Source organism: Phyllobates terribilis, unplaced genomic scaffold (genome assembly GCF_046119375.1).
Source record: "Phyllobates terribilis strain yellow unplaced genomic scaffold, ASM4611937v1 Scaffold_200__1_contigs__length_3551848, whole genome shotgun sequence".
Classification (NCBI taxonomy): Eukaryota; Metazoa; Chordata; class Amphibia; order Anura; family Dendrobatidae; genus Phyllobates; species Phyllobates terribilis.
Window position 1 is genome coordinate 1,953,660 of NW_027362960.1, and position 24,759 is coordinate 1,978,418.

The window sequence follows — 24,759 nt, forward strand, 5'->3', positions numbered from 1 at the left end:
GCTGATGCTGGTCTGGCTCGTGATGCAAATGGCCTTTTTGGAGCTATCGGCAGAGTCTTTAAAAAACAACCAGACTCGGGAAGACCTAACAGTTGTAGTGGCAACTTCCTTCGTGTTGGTGTTACGGGAAATGGTAGCCTGCCTTCTGTCTGCGGCCACCACACTGCTTCTTCCTGCCTGTTGGGGTGCTCTGCCTCCCTCCCCCTGTGTGCTGCTGTCCTTGCTCTGCATGTCCTCCTGCCAGGTTGGGTCAGTTACTATATCATCCACCACCTCGTCTCCCACTTCTGCACCCTGGTACTATTCCTGACTTTCTGCCAATTGTGTCTCATCATCGTCCACCTCTTGTGACAGTTTCCCACCGTCGCCTTCTTGTGACCGTGGATGCTCAAATATTTGGGCATCGCTACACGTGATCTCTTCTTGCCCCTCTTCAAGTGGACCGGGCGAGAGGCCCGAATCTATAAATGGAAAAGTGAACAGCTCTTCAGATTGTCCAAGTGTGGGATCAGTTGTCTCTGGGTACTCGGCATGGTGGGAGGAAGGAGGATCAGGGTGAGGAATATACGGTCCAGACTCACGGCTACTGAGACTTGACCGTGTGGAAGACAGGGTGGTGGTGGTGGCTAAGTGACTGGAAGCATTATCCGCTATCCAACCAACAACCTTTTGACACTGATCTGGGTTCAATAGTGGTGTGCTGCGGTCCCCTAGAAATTGGGACAGGAAGGTCAGGCAAAAAGATGTGGGTGTTTGTTGTGGTACAATTTCGGCTTGCCCACGGCCTTGTCCTCGGCCTCTACATGTACCATTACCATCACGTCCAGTTCCCCGTCCCTTGCCACGTGCCTTGCCCATTTTAAATGGAGGATAGTATCTTCCACGCTCACTACAAATGACTGAGTTTGAAGCGAAGTTATATGTGAGCGGTGTGATGGAGAAAACAGAGTTTTAAATACCTGGCCTGTAGGTAAGTAGTGTGAACAGCAAACTACTGTGAATTGCTTCACTGACACACTGAAAAAATGGAGGCCAGAAATGGCAGTATTTTCTGACAACGTATATGTGATCCGTGTGACGGAGAAAACACAGTTTTAAATAGCTGAATTTCTAGTGCTCTAATATGGAAAGGACCTGGCTGTATTCTGCAGTGCCAACAAGCAAATGGCGCAGAAAAACGGTGTTCTCTGGATTGCTTTATAAGCAAATAATGAGGATTAAGATCCAAAGAAAAGTATTCCTCGCCCCTGAGACCTGGGCCTTTGTATAGAAATATCTAACAGCAGCAGAAGGCAGAATTGGAATGGAGCCTCTTGTGCTATATGCACTGCAGTCTGCTATATACACTGCCTGCCTGCCTATATACACTGCCTGCCTGATATCTCTGCAGATGGATTAGCCCTCAGAAGAACTGTTTGTTAGGATGGATATGTGTAATGTGCGGTTTTTCTCCCTACACTACCTAATGCACGATCAAATCTCTCCCTAACGCAGCAGCAGCTCTCCCTACACTGTCTGAACCGGAGTGACTGTGATGAGCATGGCGGCGCCAGGTCAGATATAGACCTGATGACGCTGTGCGGCCAGCCAACCACTGTAATGCCCACAACCAACATGGCTATGGCATTACAGTGCATGGCAGGCAATCCCTGCATGTTCATTGGCTCTGTAAAGAGCGCCAAACATGCAGGGAGGGGACCCGACTTCCCGCCCGACCAACCCGGAAATACTCGGTGAGCGCAGAGCATCTCGAGTAGTGAGATACTCGGGCGAGCACCGAGCAGTAGCGAGCATGCTCGCTCATCACTAGTTGTCATTAAGATTTCAAAAGAGAAAACACAGAAATGTGACAGTAAATGGCTTCACCCAACCAACAACCATGAGTGGAGAAAAAGTGTTTTTGTTATCATTCATTTTCTCTGAAACAAGGCCAAGAAAGCAAAAATTCTGCCGGGGTATGTAAACTTTTGAGCAGAACTGTATATGCGCCAGCCCCAGTGTCTCCTATTCTATATACTCCAGCCCCATGGTCGCCTATTCTATATACTCCAGCTTCTTCTGTGATGTATATGCTCTAGCCCCAATGTATCCTGTGATGAATATACGCCAGCCCCAGTGTCTCCTATTCTATATACTCCAGCTTCTTCTGTGATGTATATGCTCTAGCCCCAATGTATCCTGTGATGAATATACGCCAGCCCCAGTGTCTCCTATTCTATATACTCCAGCCCCAGTGTCTCCTATTCTATATACTCCAGCTTCTTCTGTGATGTATATGCTCTAGCCTCAATGTATCCTGTGATGAATATACGCCAGCCCCAGTGTCTCCTATTCTATATACTCCAGCTCCAGTGTCTTCTGTGACGTAGCTAATGTGGCCCTAATGTCTCTTATGCAGAGGCGTCGCATGATAAAGCAGTGAGACACAAGCTCCCTGCCCTATCACTATCTCTTTCATATGCCACAGATCGCCATAGGCCTGCGGTTAACGAGATGTCAGCATACTCACGCAGGTGGCTCGGTGACATCATTGCATCGCTCTGCTCTGCTGTCCCGCCATGGAAGAGGATACAGAGGCCGTGATGTAGGGAATCAGGATTAAGTGAGAATAAACTTTATTTTTTTAAATAATCGGGCAGTGGAGCCATCCTACTATATATCTGGAGTAGTGGGTCCATCATACTACATATGGAGTAGTGGGGCCATTATACTATATGTATGTGGGGCAGTGGGACCATCATAGTATATACAGGTGCATCTCACTAAATTAGAATATCTTCAAAAAGTTAATTTATTCCAGTTCTTCAATACTGTTTCAGTATGCTCCACAATCATGAGGAAGACTGCTGACTTGACAGATGTCCAGAAGGCAGTCATTGACACACTCCACAAGGTCCTAGAGTTCCAATTTTCATTTGGAAATCAAGGTCCCAGAGTCTGGAGAAAGAGTGGAGAGTCCACAATCCAAGCTGCTTGAGGTCTAGTGTGAAGGCTCCACAATCAGTGATGGTTTGGGGGGCCATGTCATCTGCTGGTGTAGGTCCACTGTGTTTTATCAAGACCAAAGTCAGCACAGCCGGCTACCAGGACATTTTACAGCACTGCATGCTTCCCTCTGCCGACAAGCTTTTTGGAGATGGAAATGTCATTCTCCAGCAGGACTTGGCCCCTGTCCACACGGCCAAAAGTACCAATACCTGGTTTACACACAACAGTATCACTGTGCTTGATTGGCAGCAAACTCGCCTGACCTTAACCCCATAGAGAATCTATTATAGAGAATCTATGGTGTATTGTCAAGAGGAAGATGAGAGACACCAGACCCAACAATGCAAATGAGCTGAAAGACAGCTTTTTGTATTGAAGAACTGAAATAAATTAACTTTTTGATGATATTCTAATATAGTGAGATGCACCTGTATATGGAGCAGTGGGACCATCATGCTATATATATGGAGGAGTGGGGGCATCATACTAAATATAGAGCTAAAGGACTACCACTGCTAAAGGACTGCTAAAGGACTACCACTGGTCTGACCACCCTGAGCCACGGAACCGGGTCGGCACTACTACCCCCACCGTCTCCCTATTGCCTGGCTCCGAGTGCCCCACGGCCCAGGGGCGAGTCAAACACCCTTTAAAAAATTATGTGGGTGTTGCATCATGGACCACGGTCACCCTGGTGATATGGTGGTGGAGGATGAGGAGAAGGAGGAGGACAAGAGCAAATAGCCAAAATCAGGAAGCGTATACCCATGTGTGGGTGTGAAAAGGTGCATGGGAATACACCTCCCAAGAAAAGACACTGGATTTGAGTTTATGTTACGCTGCTATCATTCGGTGGTGTTGAGAAGTCTGGCCCAATCCAGCCCTTGTTCATTTTTATAAGAGTCAACCTGTCAGCATTTTCAGTTGACAGGAGGATGCACTTATCAGTTATAATTCCACCAGCGGCACTAAAAACCCGATCTGATAAAACGCTGGCGGCAGGGCAGGCCAGGACCTCCAAGGCATAGAGAGCCAGTTCATTCCACATATCTAGCTTGGATACCCAATATTTATAAGGCACAGAGGAATCACGAAGGACGTTGGTACGGTACGGCAAGGTACTCCCTCAGCATCTTCCCAAACTTTGCACTCCTTGTGAGAGTACCCTGCGCCTCAGGGCCTTTGCGATGGGAGGGTCTGAGAAAACTCTCCCAGAACTTTGACAGTGTTCCCCTGCCTCTGCTGGATTGAAGTTGTGTCTCTCTCGCCTGTACTCCTTGGTTGTCGAACGAAGTGTGCCCTCTGCCTCCAGCGTTTTCAGATGGGAATTTTTTTAATAGTTCCACAACAAGGGCCTTCTGGTAGTGACTCATTTTTGTACACCTGTCCGCCTCAGGAATAAGAGATATAAAGTTCTCCTTGTAGAGTGGGTTTAGAAGTGTCACCAACCAGTAATCACCTAAAATTTTGAGAATGCGAGGGTCATGGGAAAGGCAGCATAACATAAACTCAGCCATGCGTCCCAGACTACTAACAGGCAAGACTTCCGTGTCCTCACCAAGAGGATGACTGACCATGCTCTCCTCCTCCTCCTCTCTGTCCTCTGGCCATCCACGCTGAACAGACGGTATGACAGCTGTGCAGATAGCACCGTCTATAGTGCATGAAACTAGTTACTGTCCTTCCTCCTCCTCCTCTTCCTCATTATCACCCAATCCACGTTGGGATGAGATGAGGCTGGGCTGTGTGTAATCACCCTGTATGGTTAATTGCTCCATCTTATCGTGCTTCGCCTGCAATGCATCATCTTTGATTGTGAGCAGAGAGCGTTTCAGAAGACAGAGAAGCGGGATGGTGAGGCTAATTATGGCGTCATCGCCGCTCACCATCTTGGTGGAGTCCTCAAAGTTTTGGAGGATGGTACATATGTCTGACATCCACGTCCACTACTGAGGTCTTATGTGTGGAGTCTGAACTGAATACCGATAGCCTTTTTGATGCTGGTACTCAACAACTGCCCTCTTCTGCTCACAAATCCTTCCCAACATCTGCAATGTAGAGTTCCAACGTGTGGGGACATCACACACCAGTCTGTGAGCCAGAAGCTGCAAACGCTGCTGAAACACTGCAAGGGCGGCGGAAGCTGTAGCTGACTTTCTAAAATGGGCACACAGGCGGCATACTTTAACAAGCAGATCCGGCAGCTCCAGGTAGGATTTGAGTAACCGCTGAACCACGAGGTTAAGCACATGGGCCAGGCATGGTACGTGTGTGAGCTCGCCTCGCCTCAGAGCCGCCACCAGGTTCCGGCCATTGTCACACACGACCATGCCTGGCTGTAGGTTCAGCGGTTTGAGCCACAGATCTGCCTGCTCTTTCAGAGCTGTCCATAACTCTTCAGCATTGTGTGTTTTTTCACCTAAGCATATTAGCTTCAGCACAGCCTGTTGCCGCTTGGCCGAGGCAGTGCTGCAGTGCTTCCAGCTTGAGACTGATGTGGTCATTTCGGAGATGGAGGATGAAGAGGAGGAGGAGGCTGAGGAGCATGAGGTGCAGGAGCTGTAGACCATGGGGGCAACCCTGATTGACCTAAGGCCTGCAATCCTTGGCGTCGGGAGGACGATTTCCGTCCCAAGGTCCGACTGGGTCCCGGCTTCCACTATGTTAACCCAGTGTGCCATCAGCGAGATGTACCGTCCCTGAAAAAAACACTGCAAAAACGTAATGTGTGATCATAGCCTTATGATGAATAAAAAATAATAAATGCACCAAAAATGTAGCTTTTCCATCATACTGACAGAAAGTAGAATAAAAAATTATCAAAAAGCCATATACCAAAAATGGTATAGCTGAAAATGTCAGATACAGGAATAATCTGCAGGTAAATAGTGTTACGACGTTTCCTGGCAGCTTTACTAAAAGTTCAGCTACTGGGAAACTGAACTATATTTCTTTCAAGAGCCATTGGCTTTCAGTCATGCAAGGAGTTGCTTAAGCCGGCTTACTACACTATGAGTAGTTGCTGTAAGCACGCTCCAGCACTTGGATTGCCAGCTCAGTGTGCAGCGCATCTGTGCGGAGAAAATCAAAAGTTCTGGGGCGTGCTTACAGTATAGTGAGCAGTGCTGTGAGCGATGAATGTAACTTCTATGACTGAAAGCCCATAGCTCCCGGGAGGAAATAAGTTAATTCTTTCCTGGTAGCTGCACTTACAGTAAGACGGCCATGTAGCATTGTGAAGATATTTACCTGCAGATTGACTCTATATCACCAGGTAAATAGCGTTTTCTGACATTACAGGTTCTCTTTAATATTGACATGTATGGCATTGCTATGGTGAAACTACATAAAGAGATTCTGCAGGACTTAAAGGGATTGTCCATTGCTTTTATATTGATGGCCTATCCTTTATAATGGCTGCAACTGGGTAATGCAAATCTACGCCTCAATAAGAGTGGATATGAAGTGCCCAGCCGTGCCCACTATGCAGTTGATGGAGCTGTGAAGTTCAGCTCCGCAAGTGAGCACATACCACGGGCACCGGGAACTGCTGATCAGTGGGGGGAGCTGGATGTTGCATCCCACCGATCAGATATCGATCACCTGTTCTAATGATAGGCCATCAAAATAAAATTGTCTGACAACCCCTTTAATGATTAAATGGCCACTTCATTGAATAAATCAGTGATATGAAATAAGTGGGGTGCGGGCGCCCGGCACACCCCTTTATCAGCTGAAAACTGCTCTGGCTGAGAACTAAGCGATGTATGGGCAGAAAACAGCAGCCTCATATATTGCTGGGGCCCCTTTCACAGTGTGTTCTTGCCCATGTGTGTTGGTCCCGTCGGGGCTTATGTCCGAACCAATATAAAATGGGATTTGGACGTATGTGCCAACGAGGATCATAGAATATATAATGGTGCTGACAGAGTCAACGTGTGCTCTGTCCTGCATCATTTTCGGGCGTATACACCTACTGGACGCAGTCTACTATGTCCGAGTGTCGGCCTCAAGTCGGTGATGCACGACAGAGCGCATGTTCACTCGGCCAGCACCATTATAGTCCATACTCTGCATATGCCCGCAGACTATGATGCATTTCTATGGGAGCAGGACGGAGTTGCTAACAGACATATTTTTCAATACACAAAGCACCTGTTTAACATCATAAATGGCATCGTCATCAAAAAAGAGCAAGATTGCTGATGAAAAACGAATATTTCAGGAAAAGTGGGAAAACTTATATTTTGTCACAGAGGTCGGAGAGAGAGCCCAGCGTCTGATTTGTCTTCATTTGTCGCAGCTTAAGGACTACAATGTGCGTGGACATTACATGACGCAGCATGGAGGACAGCATGGAGCAATGTCTGGCAAACAGAGAGGAAAAGCTTCAGCAGCTGAAAGCGTCTCTTCAAAAACAGCCAAACTTCTTCCCAAGTATTAACAGGTGAAGTGAAGCTTCTGGAAAAGCGAGTTTTGTACTCAGTAACATGAGAGCAAATCATTCACGACCATTTACTGAGGGTAACAGATACTCCATACTGTGCTGTGTTCATTCGTGGGGTTGATGAAAACCTAAACATAACCGAGGAATTATTGGATTTATTACCAATGAAAGGCACAACGACCGGTCGGGACATTTTTAAAGAGCTTGAAGGTTGTATTAACCCAGCAGGACCGCCATGGGATAAACTGGTGTCTGTGGTAGCGGATGGGGCACCAGCAATGTGTCCTGAAAACATTGGTGTTGTGGGATTATTGAAAGCAAAACGAAGCCAGCGTTCATTGTCAGGTCCTTTCAGTGCTATACACCGCATTCTGCATCAGGGGGCGCTGTGCGGAAAAAGTGTACAAATGAAAGAAGTTATGGACTTTGTGCTTAAGACGGGTAACTTTATACGGGCAAGAGGTCTTAACCATAGGCCGTTCACTTCATTCCTGTCTGATATGGACAGTGAATATGGAGACTTGCTGTAGCATACCGAGGTCAGATGGTTGAGTCGGTGAAGAGGGTTGGAAAGATTTTTTGCTTTGAGACAGGAGATAGATTTTTATGGCGCTGAAAGATAAAGACGCTTTCCAACTTTCCTTCCCAGCTTTTCTATCTGACTTAGTGTTTCTAACAGATGTCACAGAACACCTCAACGCACTCAACTTGAAGCTCCAGGGCCCAAAGCAGATGATTACAATGATGATTGCTGGTATAAAAGCAATCAGATGTAGCTGTCTTTGTGGCCCAGCAGCTGCAGTCTGGCAATTTGGCTCATTTCTCAGCTGTGCAGTCGCTGGTACGAGCGGAAACCGAACGCTTGAACTACTCTTCCAATATAATTTCTCAGTTACTACAAGAGTTTGATAGACGTTTTCATGGGTTTCAGGATCTTGAAGCTGAATTTACACTCTTTGCCACTCCGTTTGCGGTAGACATTGCTTGTGTTTCAGAAGATCTGCAGATGGAGATTGTGGACTTGCAATGCGACGCTGTTCTTAAACAGAAGTATATGGACATTGCTGTTCCAGATCTCTATAGGTTTGTCGCACGAGAAAAATTTCCAAATCTTCTTAAAGCCGCTGCCAGGATCATGGCCATGTTCGGAAGTACATACGTACAGTACAGACGAAAAGTTTGGACACACCTTCTCATTTAAAGATTTTTCTGTATTTTCATGACTTTGAAAATTGTACATTCACTCTGAAGGCATCAAAACTATGAATTAACACATGTGGAATTATATACTTAACAAAAAAGTGTGAAACAACTGAAAATATGTCTTATATTCTAGGTTCTTCAAAGTAGCCACCTTTTGCTTTGATGACTGCTTTGCACACTCTTGGCATTCTCTTGATGAGCTTCAAGAGGTAGTCACCGGAAATGGTCTTCCAACAATCTTGAAGGAGTTCCCAGAGATGCTTAGCACTTGTTGGCCCTTTTGCCTTCACTCTGTGGTCCAGCTCACCCCAAACCATCTCAATTGGGTTCAGGTCTGGTGACTGTGGAGGCCAGGTGATCTGACGTAGCACCCCATCACTCTCCTTCTTGGTCAAATAGCCCTTACACAGCCTGGAGGTGTGTTTGGGGTCATTGTCCTGTTGAAAAATAAATGATGGTCCAACTAAACGTAAACTGCATGGAATAGCATGCCGCTGCAAGATGCTGTCGTAGCCATGCTGGTTCAGTATGCCTTCAATTTTGAATAAATCCCCAACAGTCTCACCAGCAAAGCACCCCCACACCATCACACCTCCTCCTCCATGCTTCACGGTGGGAACCAAGCATGTAGAGTCCATCCGTTCACCTTTTCTGAGTCGCACAAAGACACGGTGGTTGGAACCAAAGATCTCAAATTTGGACTCATCAGACCAAAGCACAGATTTCTACTGGTCTAATGTCCATTCCTTGTGTACTTTAGCCCAAACAAGTCTCTTCTGCTTGTTGCCTGTCCTTAGCAGTGGGTTCCTAGCAGCTATTTTACCATGAAGGCCTACTGCACAAAGTCTGCTCTTAACAATTGTTGTAGAGATGTGTCTGCTGCTAGAACTCTGTGTGGCATTGACCTGGTCTCTAATCTGAGCTGCTGTTAACCTGCGATTTCTGAGGCTGGTGACTCGGATAAACTTATCCTCAGAAGCAGAGGTAACTCTTGGTCTTCCTTTCCTGGGGCGGTCCTCATGTGAGCCAGTTTCTTTGTAGCGCTTGATGGTTTTAGCAACTGCACTCGGGGACACTTTCAAAGTTTTCCCAATTTTTCGGACTGTCTGATCTTCATTTCTTAAAGTAATGATGGCCACTCGTTTTTCTTTACTTAGCTGCTTTTTTCTTGCCATAATACAAATTCTAACAGTTTATTCAGTAGGACTATCAGCTGTGTATCCACCAGACTTCTGCACAACACAACTGATGGTCCCAACCCCATTTATAAGGCAAGAAATCCCACTTATTAAACCTGACAGGGCACACCTGTGAAGTGAAAACCATTTCCGGTGACTACCTCTTGAAGCTCATCAAGAGAATGCCAAGAGTGTGCAAAGCAGTCATCAAAGCAAAAGGTGGCTACTTAGAAGAACCTAGAATATAAGACATATTTTCAGTTGTTTCACACTTTTTTGTTAAGTATATAATTTCACATGTGTTAATTCATAGTTTAGATGCCTAAGTGTGAATGTACAATTTTCATAGTCATGAAAATATAGAAAAATCTTTAAATGAGAAGGTGTGTCCAAACTTTTGGTCTGTACTGTATAAGAACAGTTTTTCTCTTCAATGAAGCTTAACAAATCAGCATTATGGTCAAGACTTACAGATGAACATCTTCGTGCAACATTGCGATTGGCCGACACTCATGATTTCAAGCCCAATCTTGACATTCTCGTATCTGGCAAATGCTGCCAACTGAGCAGCCAGATTGAATTCTGCGACACTTGAAGTGGAAAACTGGATTGTTAAAATAAGCATGTGGAGTAAGCCGGCAAATTTCCGTTAAGTTTAAACCTAGCAGTATTATAGTAACGTAATGGAGAATTGTTATAGTAGTTCAAATAGATAATTGTTTAACAATAATTTTGTACTGTATTAAATTTGAAAGGAATGCGGCCCGCCAGCTTACAATTTTTTTTAAGTGCGGCCCATTTACTCTATCGAGTTTGAGACCCATGTACTAGTGGAAGTCACGAGTGCAAGGGTTCATGGGCGCCAGTAGTGGAAGACATAGTGCGCGAAACCGAAGAACAAGTAAGCAGACCTGCTGATCAGCACTGCAGTGCTGAGGCCGAGATATGGAGAAATAGGGAGCGACAGTGCGCCTCACCAGTCCTGGAGTATATTACAGAGGAAGGATACTGTGTGGAAAATGCTTCATACTGTAAAGGAAACCTCCAGAACACTTTGTGCCCCCCGATATCCCTTGTATGCCGGGACGTTGCTAGGGTCCTAAAAGATCAGGGGCCAAAGCCCCAAAGTAGGTGTTTCCCCATACAACCTCCCCGCCACTTAAAAGAGGACCTATAGATATATAATTACAGTACACCATTGTTGCTAACTTAAAATACACAACTGAAAGACCAATATTCCCAAAATTACTTCTACACAATGCAATAATAATCCCGCTACACAATGCCCTCTACCATCAACACTACACAGTGAGTACATAGTATTATGATATGACCATTGCCTCTACATAAAAAACACCCTGTACAAAGACCATCTGACTTCTCACATTTCCAGCACCGTCCCCATCTATTCCCACCCTGCACAACCTCCCCATGCTGCCTGCTCTTCCGACGTGGAATAGGAACCTCAATACTTCAAAAATTATGTCATTACTATGATTACCCTCCACCAATTAATGCTACAAAGACTGTGTGCCAGATAGAGGGGACCTATAAAAATAATAGCATCCCATAGAAAGTAGTAAAGACCCCACTGTGCTGCCTAGCAAGTAATAATGCCAGATATGCTCTTATGAAAGTTTCAATATCTGAAGTGTTCCCTCCAAGCAACAAATACTGTTGAGTATCCCCTTTAAGTAATAATGCCCCCTTAAATCCACAATCAAACTACACCCAACTACAAAGTTCTTCTTCAAGTCTATGGACGATGATTTCTGGGAGGTGAAAGAAGAAATTTCTGATGATGCACCCATTTAAAATAAATAATGTCCTTAGTGCCCCCATAGCACCCTGTATATTGTATGATAGTCCAACAGCTCACTACACACTGTATGATGGTCCCCACAGCTCCCTATGCACTGTATGATGGTCCCCACAGCTCCCTACGCACTGTATGATGGTCCCCACAGCTCCGTATGCACTGCATAATGGTCCCCACAGCTCCGTATGCACTGCATAATGGTCCCCACAGCTCCCTATGCCCTGTATGATGGTACCCACAGTTCCATATGCACTGTATCATGGTCCCCACAGCTCCCTATACCCTGTATGATAATCCCCATAGCTCCCTATACCCTGTATGATGGTCCCCACAGCTCCGTATGCACTGCATAATGGTCCCCACAGCTCCCTATGCCCTGTATGATGGTACCCACAGTTCCATATGCACTGTATCATGGTCCCCACAGCTCCCTACGCTCTGTATGATGGTCCCCACAGCTCCCTATGCACTGTATGATGGTCCCCACAGCTCCCTATGCACTGTATGATGGTACCCACAGCTCCATATGCACTGGTATCATGGTCCCCACAGCTCCCTACGCTCTGTATGATGGTCCCCACAGCTCCCTAGACACTGTATGATGGTCCCCACAGCTCCCTAGACACTGTATGATGGTCCCCACAGCTCCTTAGACACTGTACGATGGTCCCCACAGCTCCCTAGACACTGTATGATGATCCTCACAGCTCCCCCATGCACTGTATGATGGTCCCCACAGCTCCCTATGCATTGCATAATGGTCCCCACAGCTCTCTATGCTCTGTATGAGGGTCCCCACAGCTCCCTATGCTCTGTATGATGGAACCCACAGCTCCCTATGCACTGTATGATGGTCCCCACAGCTATCTAAGCTCTGTATTATGGAACCCACAGCTCCCTATGCACTGTATGATGGTCCCCACAGCTATCTACGCTCTGTATGATGGTCCCCACAGCTCACTATGCACTGTATGATGGTCCCCACAGCTCGTTGCTCCTTAGATACTGTATGATGGTCCTCATACTTCCCTATACACTGTATGATGGTCCCCACAGCTCCCTACACACTGTATGATGGTCCCCACAGCTCCTTAGATACTGTATGAGTGTCCCCACAGCTCCCTAGACACTGTATGATGGTCCCCACAGCTCCCTATGCTCTGTATGATGGTCCCCACAGCTCCCTATGCTCTGTATGATGGTCCCCACAGTGGCCTATGCACTGTATGATGGTCTTCACAGCTCCCTATGCATTGTATGATGGTCTCCACAGCTCCCTATGCATTGTATGATTGTCCTCATAGCTCTCTACGCACTGTATGATGGTCCCCGCAGCTCCTCATGCACTGAATGATGGTCCCCATGGCCCCTTATACACTGTATGATGGTCCCCATGGCTCCTTATGTACTGTATGATGGTCCCCGCAGCTCCCTACGCTCGGTATGATGGTCCCCACATCTCCCTATGCACTGTATGATGGTCCCCACAGCTCCTCAGGCACTGTATGATGGTTTCCACAGCTCCCTATGCATTTTCTGATGGTCCCCACAGCTCTCTACGCATTGTATGATGGTCCCTGCAGCTCCTTATGCACTGTATGATGGTCCTCACGGCTCCTTATACACTGTATGATGGTCCCCACGGCTCCTTATACACTGTATGATGGTCCCCACGGCTCCTTATACACTGTATGATGGTCCCCACGGCTCCTTAAGTACTGTATGATACTCCCCACAGCTCCCTACGCTCTGTATGATGGTCCCTACAACTCCCTATGCACTGCATAATGGTCCCCACAGCTCCATATGCACTGCATAATGGTCCCCACAGCTCCCTATGCACTGCATAATGGTCCCCACAGCTCCCTATGCACTGCATAATGGTCCCCACAGCTCCCTTTGCCCTGTATAAAGGTCCCCACATCTCCCTATGCACTGTATGATGGTGCCCAAAGCTCCCTATGCACTGTATGATGGTCTCCACAGCTCCCTATGCATTGTCTGATGGTCCCCACAGCTCCCTATGCACTGTATGATGGTCTCTATAACTCCTTATAACTGGCATGATTGTCCCTACAACTACCTATATACTGTATGATGGCCCCCACACCCACTTGTACACTATATTATGGCCCTTACAGCTCCCTTTATACTGTATGATGGCCCCACGGCCCCTTATAAACTGTATTCTGGCACCCACTCCCCATTTTATATAATATGATGGCCCCACTGCCCCTTATATATAGCATGATGACTCTCATAGCCCCTTATAGTATGATGACACTCACACCCCTTATATATACAGGTGCATCTCACTAAATTAGAATATCATTAAAAAGTTTATTTATTTTAGTTCTTCAATGGTGAAAATGAAACTCATATATTCTATAAAGTCATTACAATCAAAGTGATCTATTTCAAGTGTTTATTTCTGTTAATGTTGATGATTATGGCCAGGGGCGCACATAGAAATCATGAGGCCCCATAGCAGAAGCTCTAATTGGACCCCCACCCCCACCAAAAAAATAAAGAAATATTTGTCTGTGTCACAGAAGAGCCAATCTCACAACTTTCCAGCCTTTACTTCATTTTTCTAATGTTCCTCCTACTGAAGTCCTAGATCCCTCTTTCATTGCCCCCATGAAGTATGATGCCAATAAAAGTGCCCCCCAAACACAGTATGATACCCCATGGTGCATTCCTCCACATTAGCCTCTACATGAACAGTATAATGACCTTATTGTACCCCACTTCAACTCCCAAGGCAAAGTATGGTGACCCTAACACAGTATGATTCCCCCAACTGTGACTCCCACACAGCCCTCCATACAGTATAATGGGCCTACATACAGTATAATGGCCCACACTAGCCCTCCAAACAGTATGATGGACCCCACACAAACCTTCACACTGTATAATTGCTTTCATACAGTATAACGGCCCCCCACATAGCCCTCAAAATATCATAATGACCCTACATAGACTTCCATATAGTATAATATGCCACCCATAATCCTCCATATAGTATAATGCACCCTCCAAAATCCTCCATATAGTATAATGCACCCCCCATAATCCTCCATATAGTATAATGCACTCCCCATAGTCCTCCATACAGTATATTTCACACCCCAAAGGGTAAAATGCAGCCCTCATATAGTATAATGCACCACACAGTCCTGCAGTATTATGGGCACCACATACTCACTGATTTTAAAATACCATATGTTTTAAATAAGACGACCCGAGTATAAGCTGAGGCCCCTAATTTTACCACAAAAAAACTGGGAAAACGTATTGAGTTGAGTATAAGCCTAGGGTAGGAAATGCAGCAGCTACTGTAAAATGTCACCATCCTGGTATGTATAGCTCCATCATCACCAATCCTGGTATGTATGGCACCCCTCATCCCTCAATCCTGGTACATATGGTACCCCTCATCCCCCAATCCTGTTATGTGTGGCCCCCTCATCCCCCAATCCTGGTATGTATGGCTCCCTCATCACCAATCCTGGTGTGTATGGCACCCCTCATCCCCCAATCCTGGTACATATGGCACCCCTCATTCCTGAAAACCCCTTTAATCTGACTTTATAGAAAAAGTCTATATCCGGCTACTGTCCTCCCCTCATGAATCACAAAATATGCCAAGTGTGAACAACTTCTGTCCCCAAATGAGGACTTGCAGGCGATCAGTTGATAGTCGGGGATCTGGCAGTGAACACCCTCAGGCCACACCACTGCTATGTAGCACGTGAGCCTCGGGGGAGCGAGGAGGATAGGTGAGTATTGGGGGGTGGGAGGTTGCGGCGGCGGAGGAGCGGGCACACTCAGTAGCGGCTGCTGTAGCTACCACGTGTGCCCGCTGCTAAAGGGACATGAATATTACCTCTTCTCCACTTCCATGGGCGTGGAGAAGAGGGAATATTCATTCTCTTTAGTAGCGGGCACGGAGGAGCGCTGAGCCGTGGCTCCTGCTTACAGTGCCTGCTACTAAAGAGAATGCATATTCACGCTTGTCAATGCTCATAGTCCCGGCGTGGAGAGGAGTGAATATGCCAACAGGTGAACGGCTCAGCGCTCCTCCGTGCCCGCTACTAAAGAGAATGAATATTCCCTCTTCTCCACGCCCATGGAAGTGGAGAAGAGGTAATATTCATGTCCCTTTAGCAGCGAGCACACGTGGTAGCTACAGCAGCCGCTACTGAGTGTGCCTGCTCCTCCGCCGCCGGAACCTCCCACCCCCCAATACTCACCTATCCTCCTCGCTCCCCCGAGGCTCACGGGCCCCATAGCAGTGGTGTGGCCTGCCATCATTGGCGGTACGCCACTCATTATGGCTTATAGCCAATGAAATCACAAAAGTCATTATCTCAGTAAATTAAAATACTTTATAACATCAGCTTGAAAAATGTTTTTAAAATCTGAAATGTTGGCCTACTGAAATGTATGTTCAGTAAATGCACTCAATACTTGGTCAGGCTCCTTTTGCATCAATTACTGCATCAATGCGGCGTGGCATGGAGGCGATCAGCCTGTGGCACTGCTGAGGTGTTATGGAAGCCCAGGTTGTTTTGATGGCAGCCTTCAGCTTGTCTGCTTTGTTGGTTTGGTGTCTCTTATCTTCCTCTTGACAATACCCCATAGATTCTCTATAATAGATTCTCTATGGGGTTAAGGTCATGTGAGTTTGCTGACCAATCAAGCACAGTGATACTGTTGTGTAAACCAGGTATTGGTACTTTTGGCAGTGTGGACAGGTGCCAAGTCCTGCTGGAGAATGAAATTTCCATCTACAAAAAGCTTGTCAGCAGAGGGAAGCATGAAGTGCTGTAAAATTTCCTGGTAGACAGCTGCGCTGACTTTGGTGTTGATAAAACACAGTGGACCTACACCAGCAGATGACATGGCTCTCCAAGCCATCACTGATTGTGGAAACTTCACACTAGACCTCAAGCAGCTTGGATTATGTGCCTCTGCACTCTTCCTCCAGACTCTGGGACCTTGATTTCCAAAGGAAAATTGGAACTCTGGGACCTTGTGGATGGTGTCAATGACTGCCTTCTTGGCATTTGTCAAGTCAGCAGTTTTCCCCATGATTGTGGAGCCTACTGAAACAGACTATGGGACATTTTTAAACACTTAGGAAGCCGTTGCAGGTGTTTTATGTTAATTATTCTAATTTACTGAGATAATGACTTTAGTGTTTTCATTGGCTGTAAGCCATAATCGTCAACATTAAAAGAAATAAACACTTGAAATAGATCTCTCTGTCTGTAATGACTCTATATAATATAGGAGTTTCACTTTTTGTATTGAAGAACTCAAATAAATTAACTTTTTGATGATATTCTAATTTAGTGAGATGCACCTGCATATGATGACTGTTGCCCCCAGTGGAATATGTGCGGTGTCTATTTTGGGATATTTTAGTATACCCATGATGATACTATAATTTTAAAAAAAATTTTTTTTTTTTTCTCTTTTTTTTCTCTTTCCTTTCTTCGTCTACTTTTCCTAATTATAATGATAGAAACTGATTGTAATTTTATACTTTATATTTATGCATTGTTTTATGTTGTATGTAAAAATTATTATTATTTTTTTATATAATCTAAAATATAGGGTGGTAGATGACAATATATCCTATGAAGTATTAAGATTATAGGATTCACAAGTTGTTGTTTTTTTACAGCGAATCCTTTTTATAAGAACCCTATATGCTTCATTAGGCATTATTTTATAACAATCCTTTTTACTCTATTGAGCATATATGAACTCAAGGGGTTAATATAGAGGTATTACTCTGTATCTGGCCCCGCCCCTTTTAAGTAATTGTATACCTAGTCAAATGTATATAAGGATCAATTGTTTGCTGCTTGTCACACCTGATGAAGGTGGCTGTGTCCACCGAAACGCGTTGTGTGTATATTAATAAATCAGTCCTTTTAATATTTTTGCCCTGTTATTGGCGCTCTGGTACCGCTATTCATATCCATTTATTGTCCCTTTCCCCCTGTTGGGGTGCGGTAGAGCTGCCTTTAACTTATTGTTCTTTCACCTGTGGGAGGAATTTAATTAGAATCACTACCCTGGTTTTCCAAGCTGCGCTGCCCTAACCCCTCCGGAACGCTGCCGGGGGTGTTGGTGAAGCTGGGCGTCCATCTCGGCGTTACATGCAACTAACCTGACCACGTGATCCACCACCGAGAGATCAGGATCTGTGAACGCCGCTGGAAATAGATGACAGCCACCAACAGAGCGGAGCTTGTGGAGCTTTACACTGGGGTTGTGCAGAGGTGCACAACTTCATAAGGTTAGTAGCCATCCTCACACCCCTCTAACAATTGCAATACTGAGTCACCCATTGCGCCTTGTTCTCTCCTCTCTTTACATGATGATACTATAGACAGCCATTATACCTGGAATGGCCCCTTCCTTGCGTGCCTTGCTTTTTTTGGCTTACATGTCTAACAATCACATATGTGTTGTGTCTCTTCCCCCATCATCTTATTGTTCTATTGCTGAATAAATATGATAGATTTTATACTCCCTGGACTCCTTTGATGGTCTTTTACCCTGCGGGGTTTTCTTTCATATATGGACTCACTGTGTGGTGGTGATGGTAGAGGACATTGTGTAGCAGGATCATTTTGGCCTTGTATAGTAGTAATTTTGGTAATATTGGTCTTTGTATAGTGTATTTTAGATTAGTAACAGTGGTATACTGTAATTATATATGTATAAATCCTCTTTTAAGTGGCAGGGAGGTTATATGGGGAAACATGTACTTTGGGGCTGGGGTCCCTGATCTCTTAGGACCCCAGCAACGCTCCTGCACTGGGGAAAAGCAGGGTCTGGAGGCCACTTTAATATCATCATTTTATGGATATGACGCCAAAGAAACTAATGAAGTGCTTTGCAAAGTGCCATAATTAAAAAAATAAAATGGCGCAATTTTACAAGACCCGTAGCGTCTCCATTTTTCGGGATCTGGGACCGGGTTTATTTTTTGCACACCGAGCTGAAGTTTTTATTGATACCATTTTGGGGTAGATCCGATGTTTTGATCACCCGTTATTGCATTTTATTGCAATGTTGCGGCGACCAAAAAACATAATTCTGGCGTTTAGAATTTTTTTCTCGTTACGCCGTTTACCGATCGGATTAATTCTTTTTTATATTGATAGATCGGGCGATTCTGAACACGGCGATACCAAATATGTGTATGTGGGTGGTATTTTTAGAATTTTATTTTGAATGGGAGGAAAGGGGGGTGATTTAAACTTTTATATATTTTTTATTTTTTTTTAATATTTTCAAAAACATTTTTTTTGTACACTTTTTGCTTGCTTCTATAGTCTCATTAGGAGACTAGAAGCAGCAACTGTCCAATCACCTCTGCTACACAGAGGTGATGAGCAGATCAGCTCTATGTAGCAGAAATGCTCCTGTGCTATGAGCGACGACCACTAGGTGGCGCTCATAGCGTCAGTACATGACAATCACTGGGGTCTGCTGCAGACCCAGAGTTGTCATGCCCACCCATCAGTGACCCGCGATTACATGACGGGGTCACCGATGGGCGGGGTAAGTGATGCGCTTCCGGCGCAGCGCTGTTAAATGCCGCTGTCAGAGATTGACAGCGGCATTTAACATGTTAACAGCCGCGGGTGGATTGCGATTCCACCCGCGGCTGTTGGGGGCACATGTCAGCTGTATAAATCAGCCGACATGTGCCCGGTTCAGTGGGGGCTCAGCGCCGGAGCCCTCACTGAACCGGGGGTGATAGCCTAGTGCGTACTATTACGCCCCATGCTTTAAAGGGGTTAAATGGAGTATAATATTTGACAGTTCCCAAAAATTTCAGGATGTTTACGGCAGTAATATGGGATCACGTCTGATGACCACGGTTTTAGGCACTGGCCTTGTAGTGTGGTATTGGTCTGCGACCAAGTGTGAATAGGTTCAAGAAAACACAGCTGGCAGACTTTAAATGGAGAGTAGTATTTGGCACGCTCCACAAAATGTCACGGTTATTAGGTAAGGTGTGTATAGGAAAATGTTATTTAAGGAAATAAAATGTACATTTTATTGGGGATTCCACCACAGTCAGTGATTTTAGTCCAGTGTTTTCCTGTAACTCACATAGCAGTAGAAGACAAAGACAGAAACACAATACACAAATCCCCTGCAGTAAAATAAACCGCAATAGTGCATGAAAATAACAAAGGGGACTTAGTTAACAGAATTGTGATCAAAATAATGTGAAAGCCATCGGTAAAGTTTTAAATATTAGAGTTAGGACTGTCCCATAAGGGTCGCCGTGACGAGGCGGGATGGCTTTCGCATTATTTCAATCAAAATTATGTTAACTAAGTACGCTTTATTATTTTCATGCACTATTGCGATTTATTTATTTATTGCAGGGTGTTTGTGTATTGTATTTCTGTCTTCGTTTTTTTTCTGGCTAGTGGCCATGTGTGAACATGCTCTTACATGCTGCATGCACGACAATTAAAATTCCAGTTCAGGTCTCGAGTGTTTTTCATATAGCAGTAGATTATATGGATTAAAATAAAGGTTCATTTAAATAGCTGTCATGAATTATAACATGGGGCTGTGGGATATTTGCAGTCTGTGACTTTTTTGTTTAGTAATTTATTTCCTGAAGTGTAAACTTGATACATAAAACAGCAGTGTCCGTTATGATGACATCACAAAGCACATGACAGCACCGAGAACATGACATCATAGACCTCACATGACATCATAACTGCTACAGAATGTACAAAGTTCTATTCCTGAGCCATCTTGTGTCACAGCTTGAAGAGGACCAGTCCAGGTAAGTAGCTCATCACTGAACGCTGGGGATCGGGTCACATCGGAAAGGGAGGAGGACTGGCTGCACAGCATTGTGTCACAGCACAAACAGCAGAGTAGGATCAGGAAGAGATCTGCAGTGTGTGCTGTATGGACTGTGTCCTCATCCCCATGATATTTCCAGATGATTATTAGCTGCATTGTTTTCTTTCTTCCTGACCTTCCTCAAGGCTGTTCTGAGATCTGTGGAGTAACTATCATACGTCTGGCAATTATCAAGTGAGTAGACTTTTTGGGATTCAGCAAGAAGGTAGGTGTGCGTGCATGTGACTGTGTGTGTAGGCACAGCATTGAAGGTTTGTGTGACCCCAGATCTAAAGGGAAGTGTGTCTGTGACCCCAGCACTAAAAGGATGTGTGTCTGTGACCCCACCAATAAAGGCATGTGTGTCTGTGACCCCAGCACTAAAAGGATGTGTGTCTGTGATCCCACCAATAAAGGGATGTGTGTCTCTGACCCCACCAATAAAGGGATGTGTGCCTATGACCCCACCAATAAAGGGGTGGCTGTGTGATGGTTTGTGTGTCCCTGCACTAATGGGGTGTGTGTTTGTGTCCTCAACACTGCAGCACTGAAGGGGTGTGTGCACGTGTGTTTGGCACATGTGTACATGTCCCTGAAATGCAGCACTGAAGGGATGTGTGTGTGGCCCCAGCACTGAAGGTGTGTGACTGTGTCTGTTTGTGTGACCTCAGCACCAAAGGGATGTGTGTCTGTGACCCCAGCAATAAAGATGTGTGTCTCTATGGCCCCATCAATAACGGGGAGGCTGTGTGATGGTTTGCGTGTCCCTGCACTAATGGGGTGTGTGCTTGTTTCCTCAACACTGCAGCACTGAAGGGGTGTGTGCACGTGTGTTTGGCACACGTGTACATCTCCCCTGAAATGCAGCACTGAAGGGCTGTGTGTGTGGCCCCAGCACTGAAGGTGTGTGTCTGTGTCTGTTTGTGTGACCTCAGCACCAAAGGGATGTGTGTCTGTGACCCCAGCAATGAAGGGCTGTGTCTCTATGGCCCCATTAATAAAGGGGTGGCTGTGTGATGGTTTGTGTGTCCCTGCACTAATGGGGTGTGTGTTTGTGTCCTCAACACTGCAGCACTGAAGGGGAGTGTGCACGTGTGTTTGGCACACATGTACATGTCTCCAGAAATGTAGCACTGAAGGGCTGTGTGTGTGGCCCCAGCACTGAAGGTGTGTGTCTGTGTCTGTTTGTGTGACCTCAGCACCAAAGGAATGTGTGTCTGTGACCCCAGAAATGAAGGGGTGTCTCTGTGACCGCATCAATAAAGGGGTGCATATGTGATGGTTTGTGTGTCCCTGCACTAATGGGGTGTGTGTTTGTGTCCTCAACACTGCAACACTGAAGGGGTGTGTGCACGTGTGTTTGGCACACGTGTACATCTCCCCTGAAATGCAGCACTGAAGGGCTGTGTGTGGCTCCAGCACTGAAGGTGTGTGTCTGTGTCTGTTTGTGTGACCTCAGCACCAAAGGGATGTGTGTCTGTGACCCCAGCAATAAAGATGTGTGTCTCTATGGCCCCATCAATAACGGGGAGGCTGTGTGATGGTTTGCGTGTCCCTGCACTAATGGGGTGTGTGCTTGTTTCCTCAACACTGCAGCACTGAAGGGGTGTGTGCACGTGTGTTTGGCACACGTGTATATTTCCCCTGAAATGCAGCACTGAAGGGCTGTGTGGGTGGCCCCAGCACTGAAGGTGTGTGTCTGTTTGTGTGACCTCAGCACCAAAGGGATGTGTGTCTGTGACCCCAGCAATGAAGGGGTTGTGTCTCTATGGCCCCATCAATAAAGGGGTGGCTGTGTGATGGTTTGTGTGTCCCTGCACTAATGGGGTGTGTGTTTGTGTCCTCAACACTGCAGCACTGAAGGGGTGTGTGCACGTGTGTTTGGCACACGTGTACATTTCCCCTGAAATGCAGCACTGAAGGGCTGTGTGTGTGGCCCAGCACTGAAGGTGTGTGTCTGTGTCTGTTTGTTTGACCTCAGCACTAAAGGGATGTGTGTCTGTGACCCCAGCAATAAAGATGTGCGTCTCTATGGCCCCATCAATAACGGGGAGGCTGTGTGATGGTTTGCGTGTCCCTGCACTAATGGGGTGTGTGGTTGTTTCCTCAACACTGCAACACTGAAGGGGTGTGTGCACGTGTGTTTGGCACACGTGTTCATCTCCCCTGAAATGCAGCACTGAAGGGCTGTGTGTGTGGCTCCAGCACTGAAGGTGTGTGTCTGTGTCTGTTTGTGTGACCTCAGCACCAAAGGGATGTGTGTCTGTGACCCCAGCAATGAAGGGCTGTGTCTCTATGGCCCCATTAATAAAGGGGTGGCTGTGTGATGGTTTGTGTGTCCCTGCACTAATGGGGTGTGTGTTTGTGTCCTCAACACTGCAGCACTGAAGGGGAGTGTGCACGTGTGTTTGGCACACATGTACAGGTCTCCAGAAATGTAGCACTGAAGGGCTGTGTGTGTGGCCCCAGCACTGAAGGTGTGTGTCTGTGTCTGTTTGTGTGACCTCAGCACCAAAGGGATGTGTGTCTGTGACCCCAGAAATGAAGGGGTGTCTCTGTGACCCCATCAATAAAGGGGTGCATGTGTGATGGTTTGTGTGTCCCTGCACTAATGGGGTGTGTGTTTGTGTCCTCAACACTGCAACACTGAAGGGGTGTGTGCACGTGTGTTTGGCACACGTGTACATCTCCCCTGAAATGCAGCACTGAAGGGCTGTGTGTGTGGCTCCAGCACTGAAGGTGTGTGTCTGTGTCTGTTTGTGTGACCTCAGCACCAGACGGATGTGTGTCTGTGACCCCAGCAATGAAGGGCTGTGTCTCTATGGCCCCACTAATGGGGTGTGTGCTTGTTTCCTCAACACCGCAGCACTAAAGGGGTGTGTGTGTGGCCCCAGCACTGAAGGTGTGTGTCTGTGTCTGTTTGTGTGACCTCAGCACCAAAGGGATGTGTGTCTGTGACCCCAGAAATGAAGGGGTGTCTCTGTGACCCCATCAATAAAGGGGTGCATGTGTGATGGTTTGTGTGTCCCTGCACTAATGGGGTGTGTGTTTGTGTCCTCAACACTGCAACACTGAAGGGGTGTGTGCACGTGTGTTTGGCACACGTGTACATGTCCCCTGAAATGCAGCACTGAAGGGCTGTGTGTGTGGCCCCAGCACTGAAGGTGTGTGTTTGTGTCTGTTTGTGTGACCTCAGCACCAAAGGGATGTGTGTCTGTGACCCCAGAAATGAAGGGGTGTCTCTGTGACCCCATCAATAAAGGGGTGGATGTGTGATGGTTTGTGTGTCCCTGCACTAATGGGGTGTGTGTTTGTGTCCTCAACACTGCAGCACTGAAGGGGTGTGTGCACGTGTGTTTGGCACATGTGTACATGTTCCCTGAAATGCAGCACTGAAGGGCTGTGCATGTGGCCCCAGCACTGAAGGTGTGTGTCTGTGTCTGTTTGTGTGACCTCAGCACCAAAGGGATGTGTGTCTGTGACCCCAGCAATAAAGATGTGTGTCTCTATAGCCCCATCAATAACGGGGAGGCTGTGTGATGGTTTGCGTGTCCCTGCACTAAGGAGGTGTGTGCTTGTTTCCTCAACACCGCAGCACTAAAGGGGTGTGTGCACGTGTGTTTGGCACACGTGTACATCTCCCCTGAAATGCAACACTGAAGGACTGTGTGGGTGGCCCCAGCACTGAAGGTGTGTGTCTGTTTGTGTGACCTCAGCACCAAAGGGATGTGTGTCTGTGACACCAGCAATGAAGGGGTTGTGTCTCTATGGCCCCATCAATAAAGGGGTGGCTGTGTGATGGTTTGTGTGTCCCTGCACTAATGGGGTGTGTGTTTGTGTCCTCAACACTGCAGCACTGAAGGGTTGTGTGCATGTGTGTTTGGCACACATGTACATGTCTCCAGAAATGCGGCACTTAAGGGCTGTGTGTGTGGCCCCAGAAACTGAAAGTGTGTGTCTTTGTCTGTTTGTGTGACCTTAGCACCAAAGGGATGTGTGTCTGTGACCCCAGCAATAAAGATGTGTGTCTCTATGGCCCCATCAATAACGGGGTGGCTGTGCGATGGTTTGTGTGTCCCTGCACTAATGGGGTGTATGCTTGTTTCCTCATCACTGCAACACTGAAGGGGTGTGTGCACGTGTGTTTGGCACACGTGTACATGTTTCCTGAAATTCAGCACTGAAGGGCTGTGTGTGTGGCCCCAGCACTGAAGGTG

General features: G+C 46.4%; 1 protein-coding gene across 1 annotated transcript in view; it reads left to right on the top strand.

The window, feature by feature from the left end:
• The first annotated feature begins 7,159 nt into the window (after positions 1–7,159).
• LOC141213607 (uncharacterized) overlaps positions 7,160–24,759 on the top strand; it is a 124,202-nt gene continuing 106,602 nt past the window's right edge. The window contains exons 1-2 of the mRNA XM_073665215.1: positions 7,160–7,306; positions 8,328–8,586. Coding sequence (XP_073521316.1) covers positions 7,160–7,306; positions 8,328–8,586 — 406 coding nt within the window. The remainder of the gene's footprint in view (positions 7,307–8,327; positions 8,587–24,759) is intronic.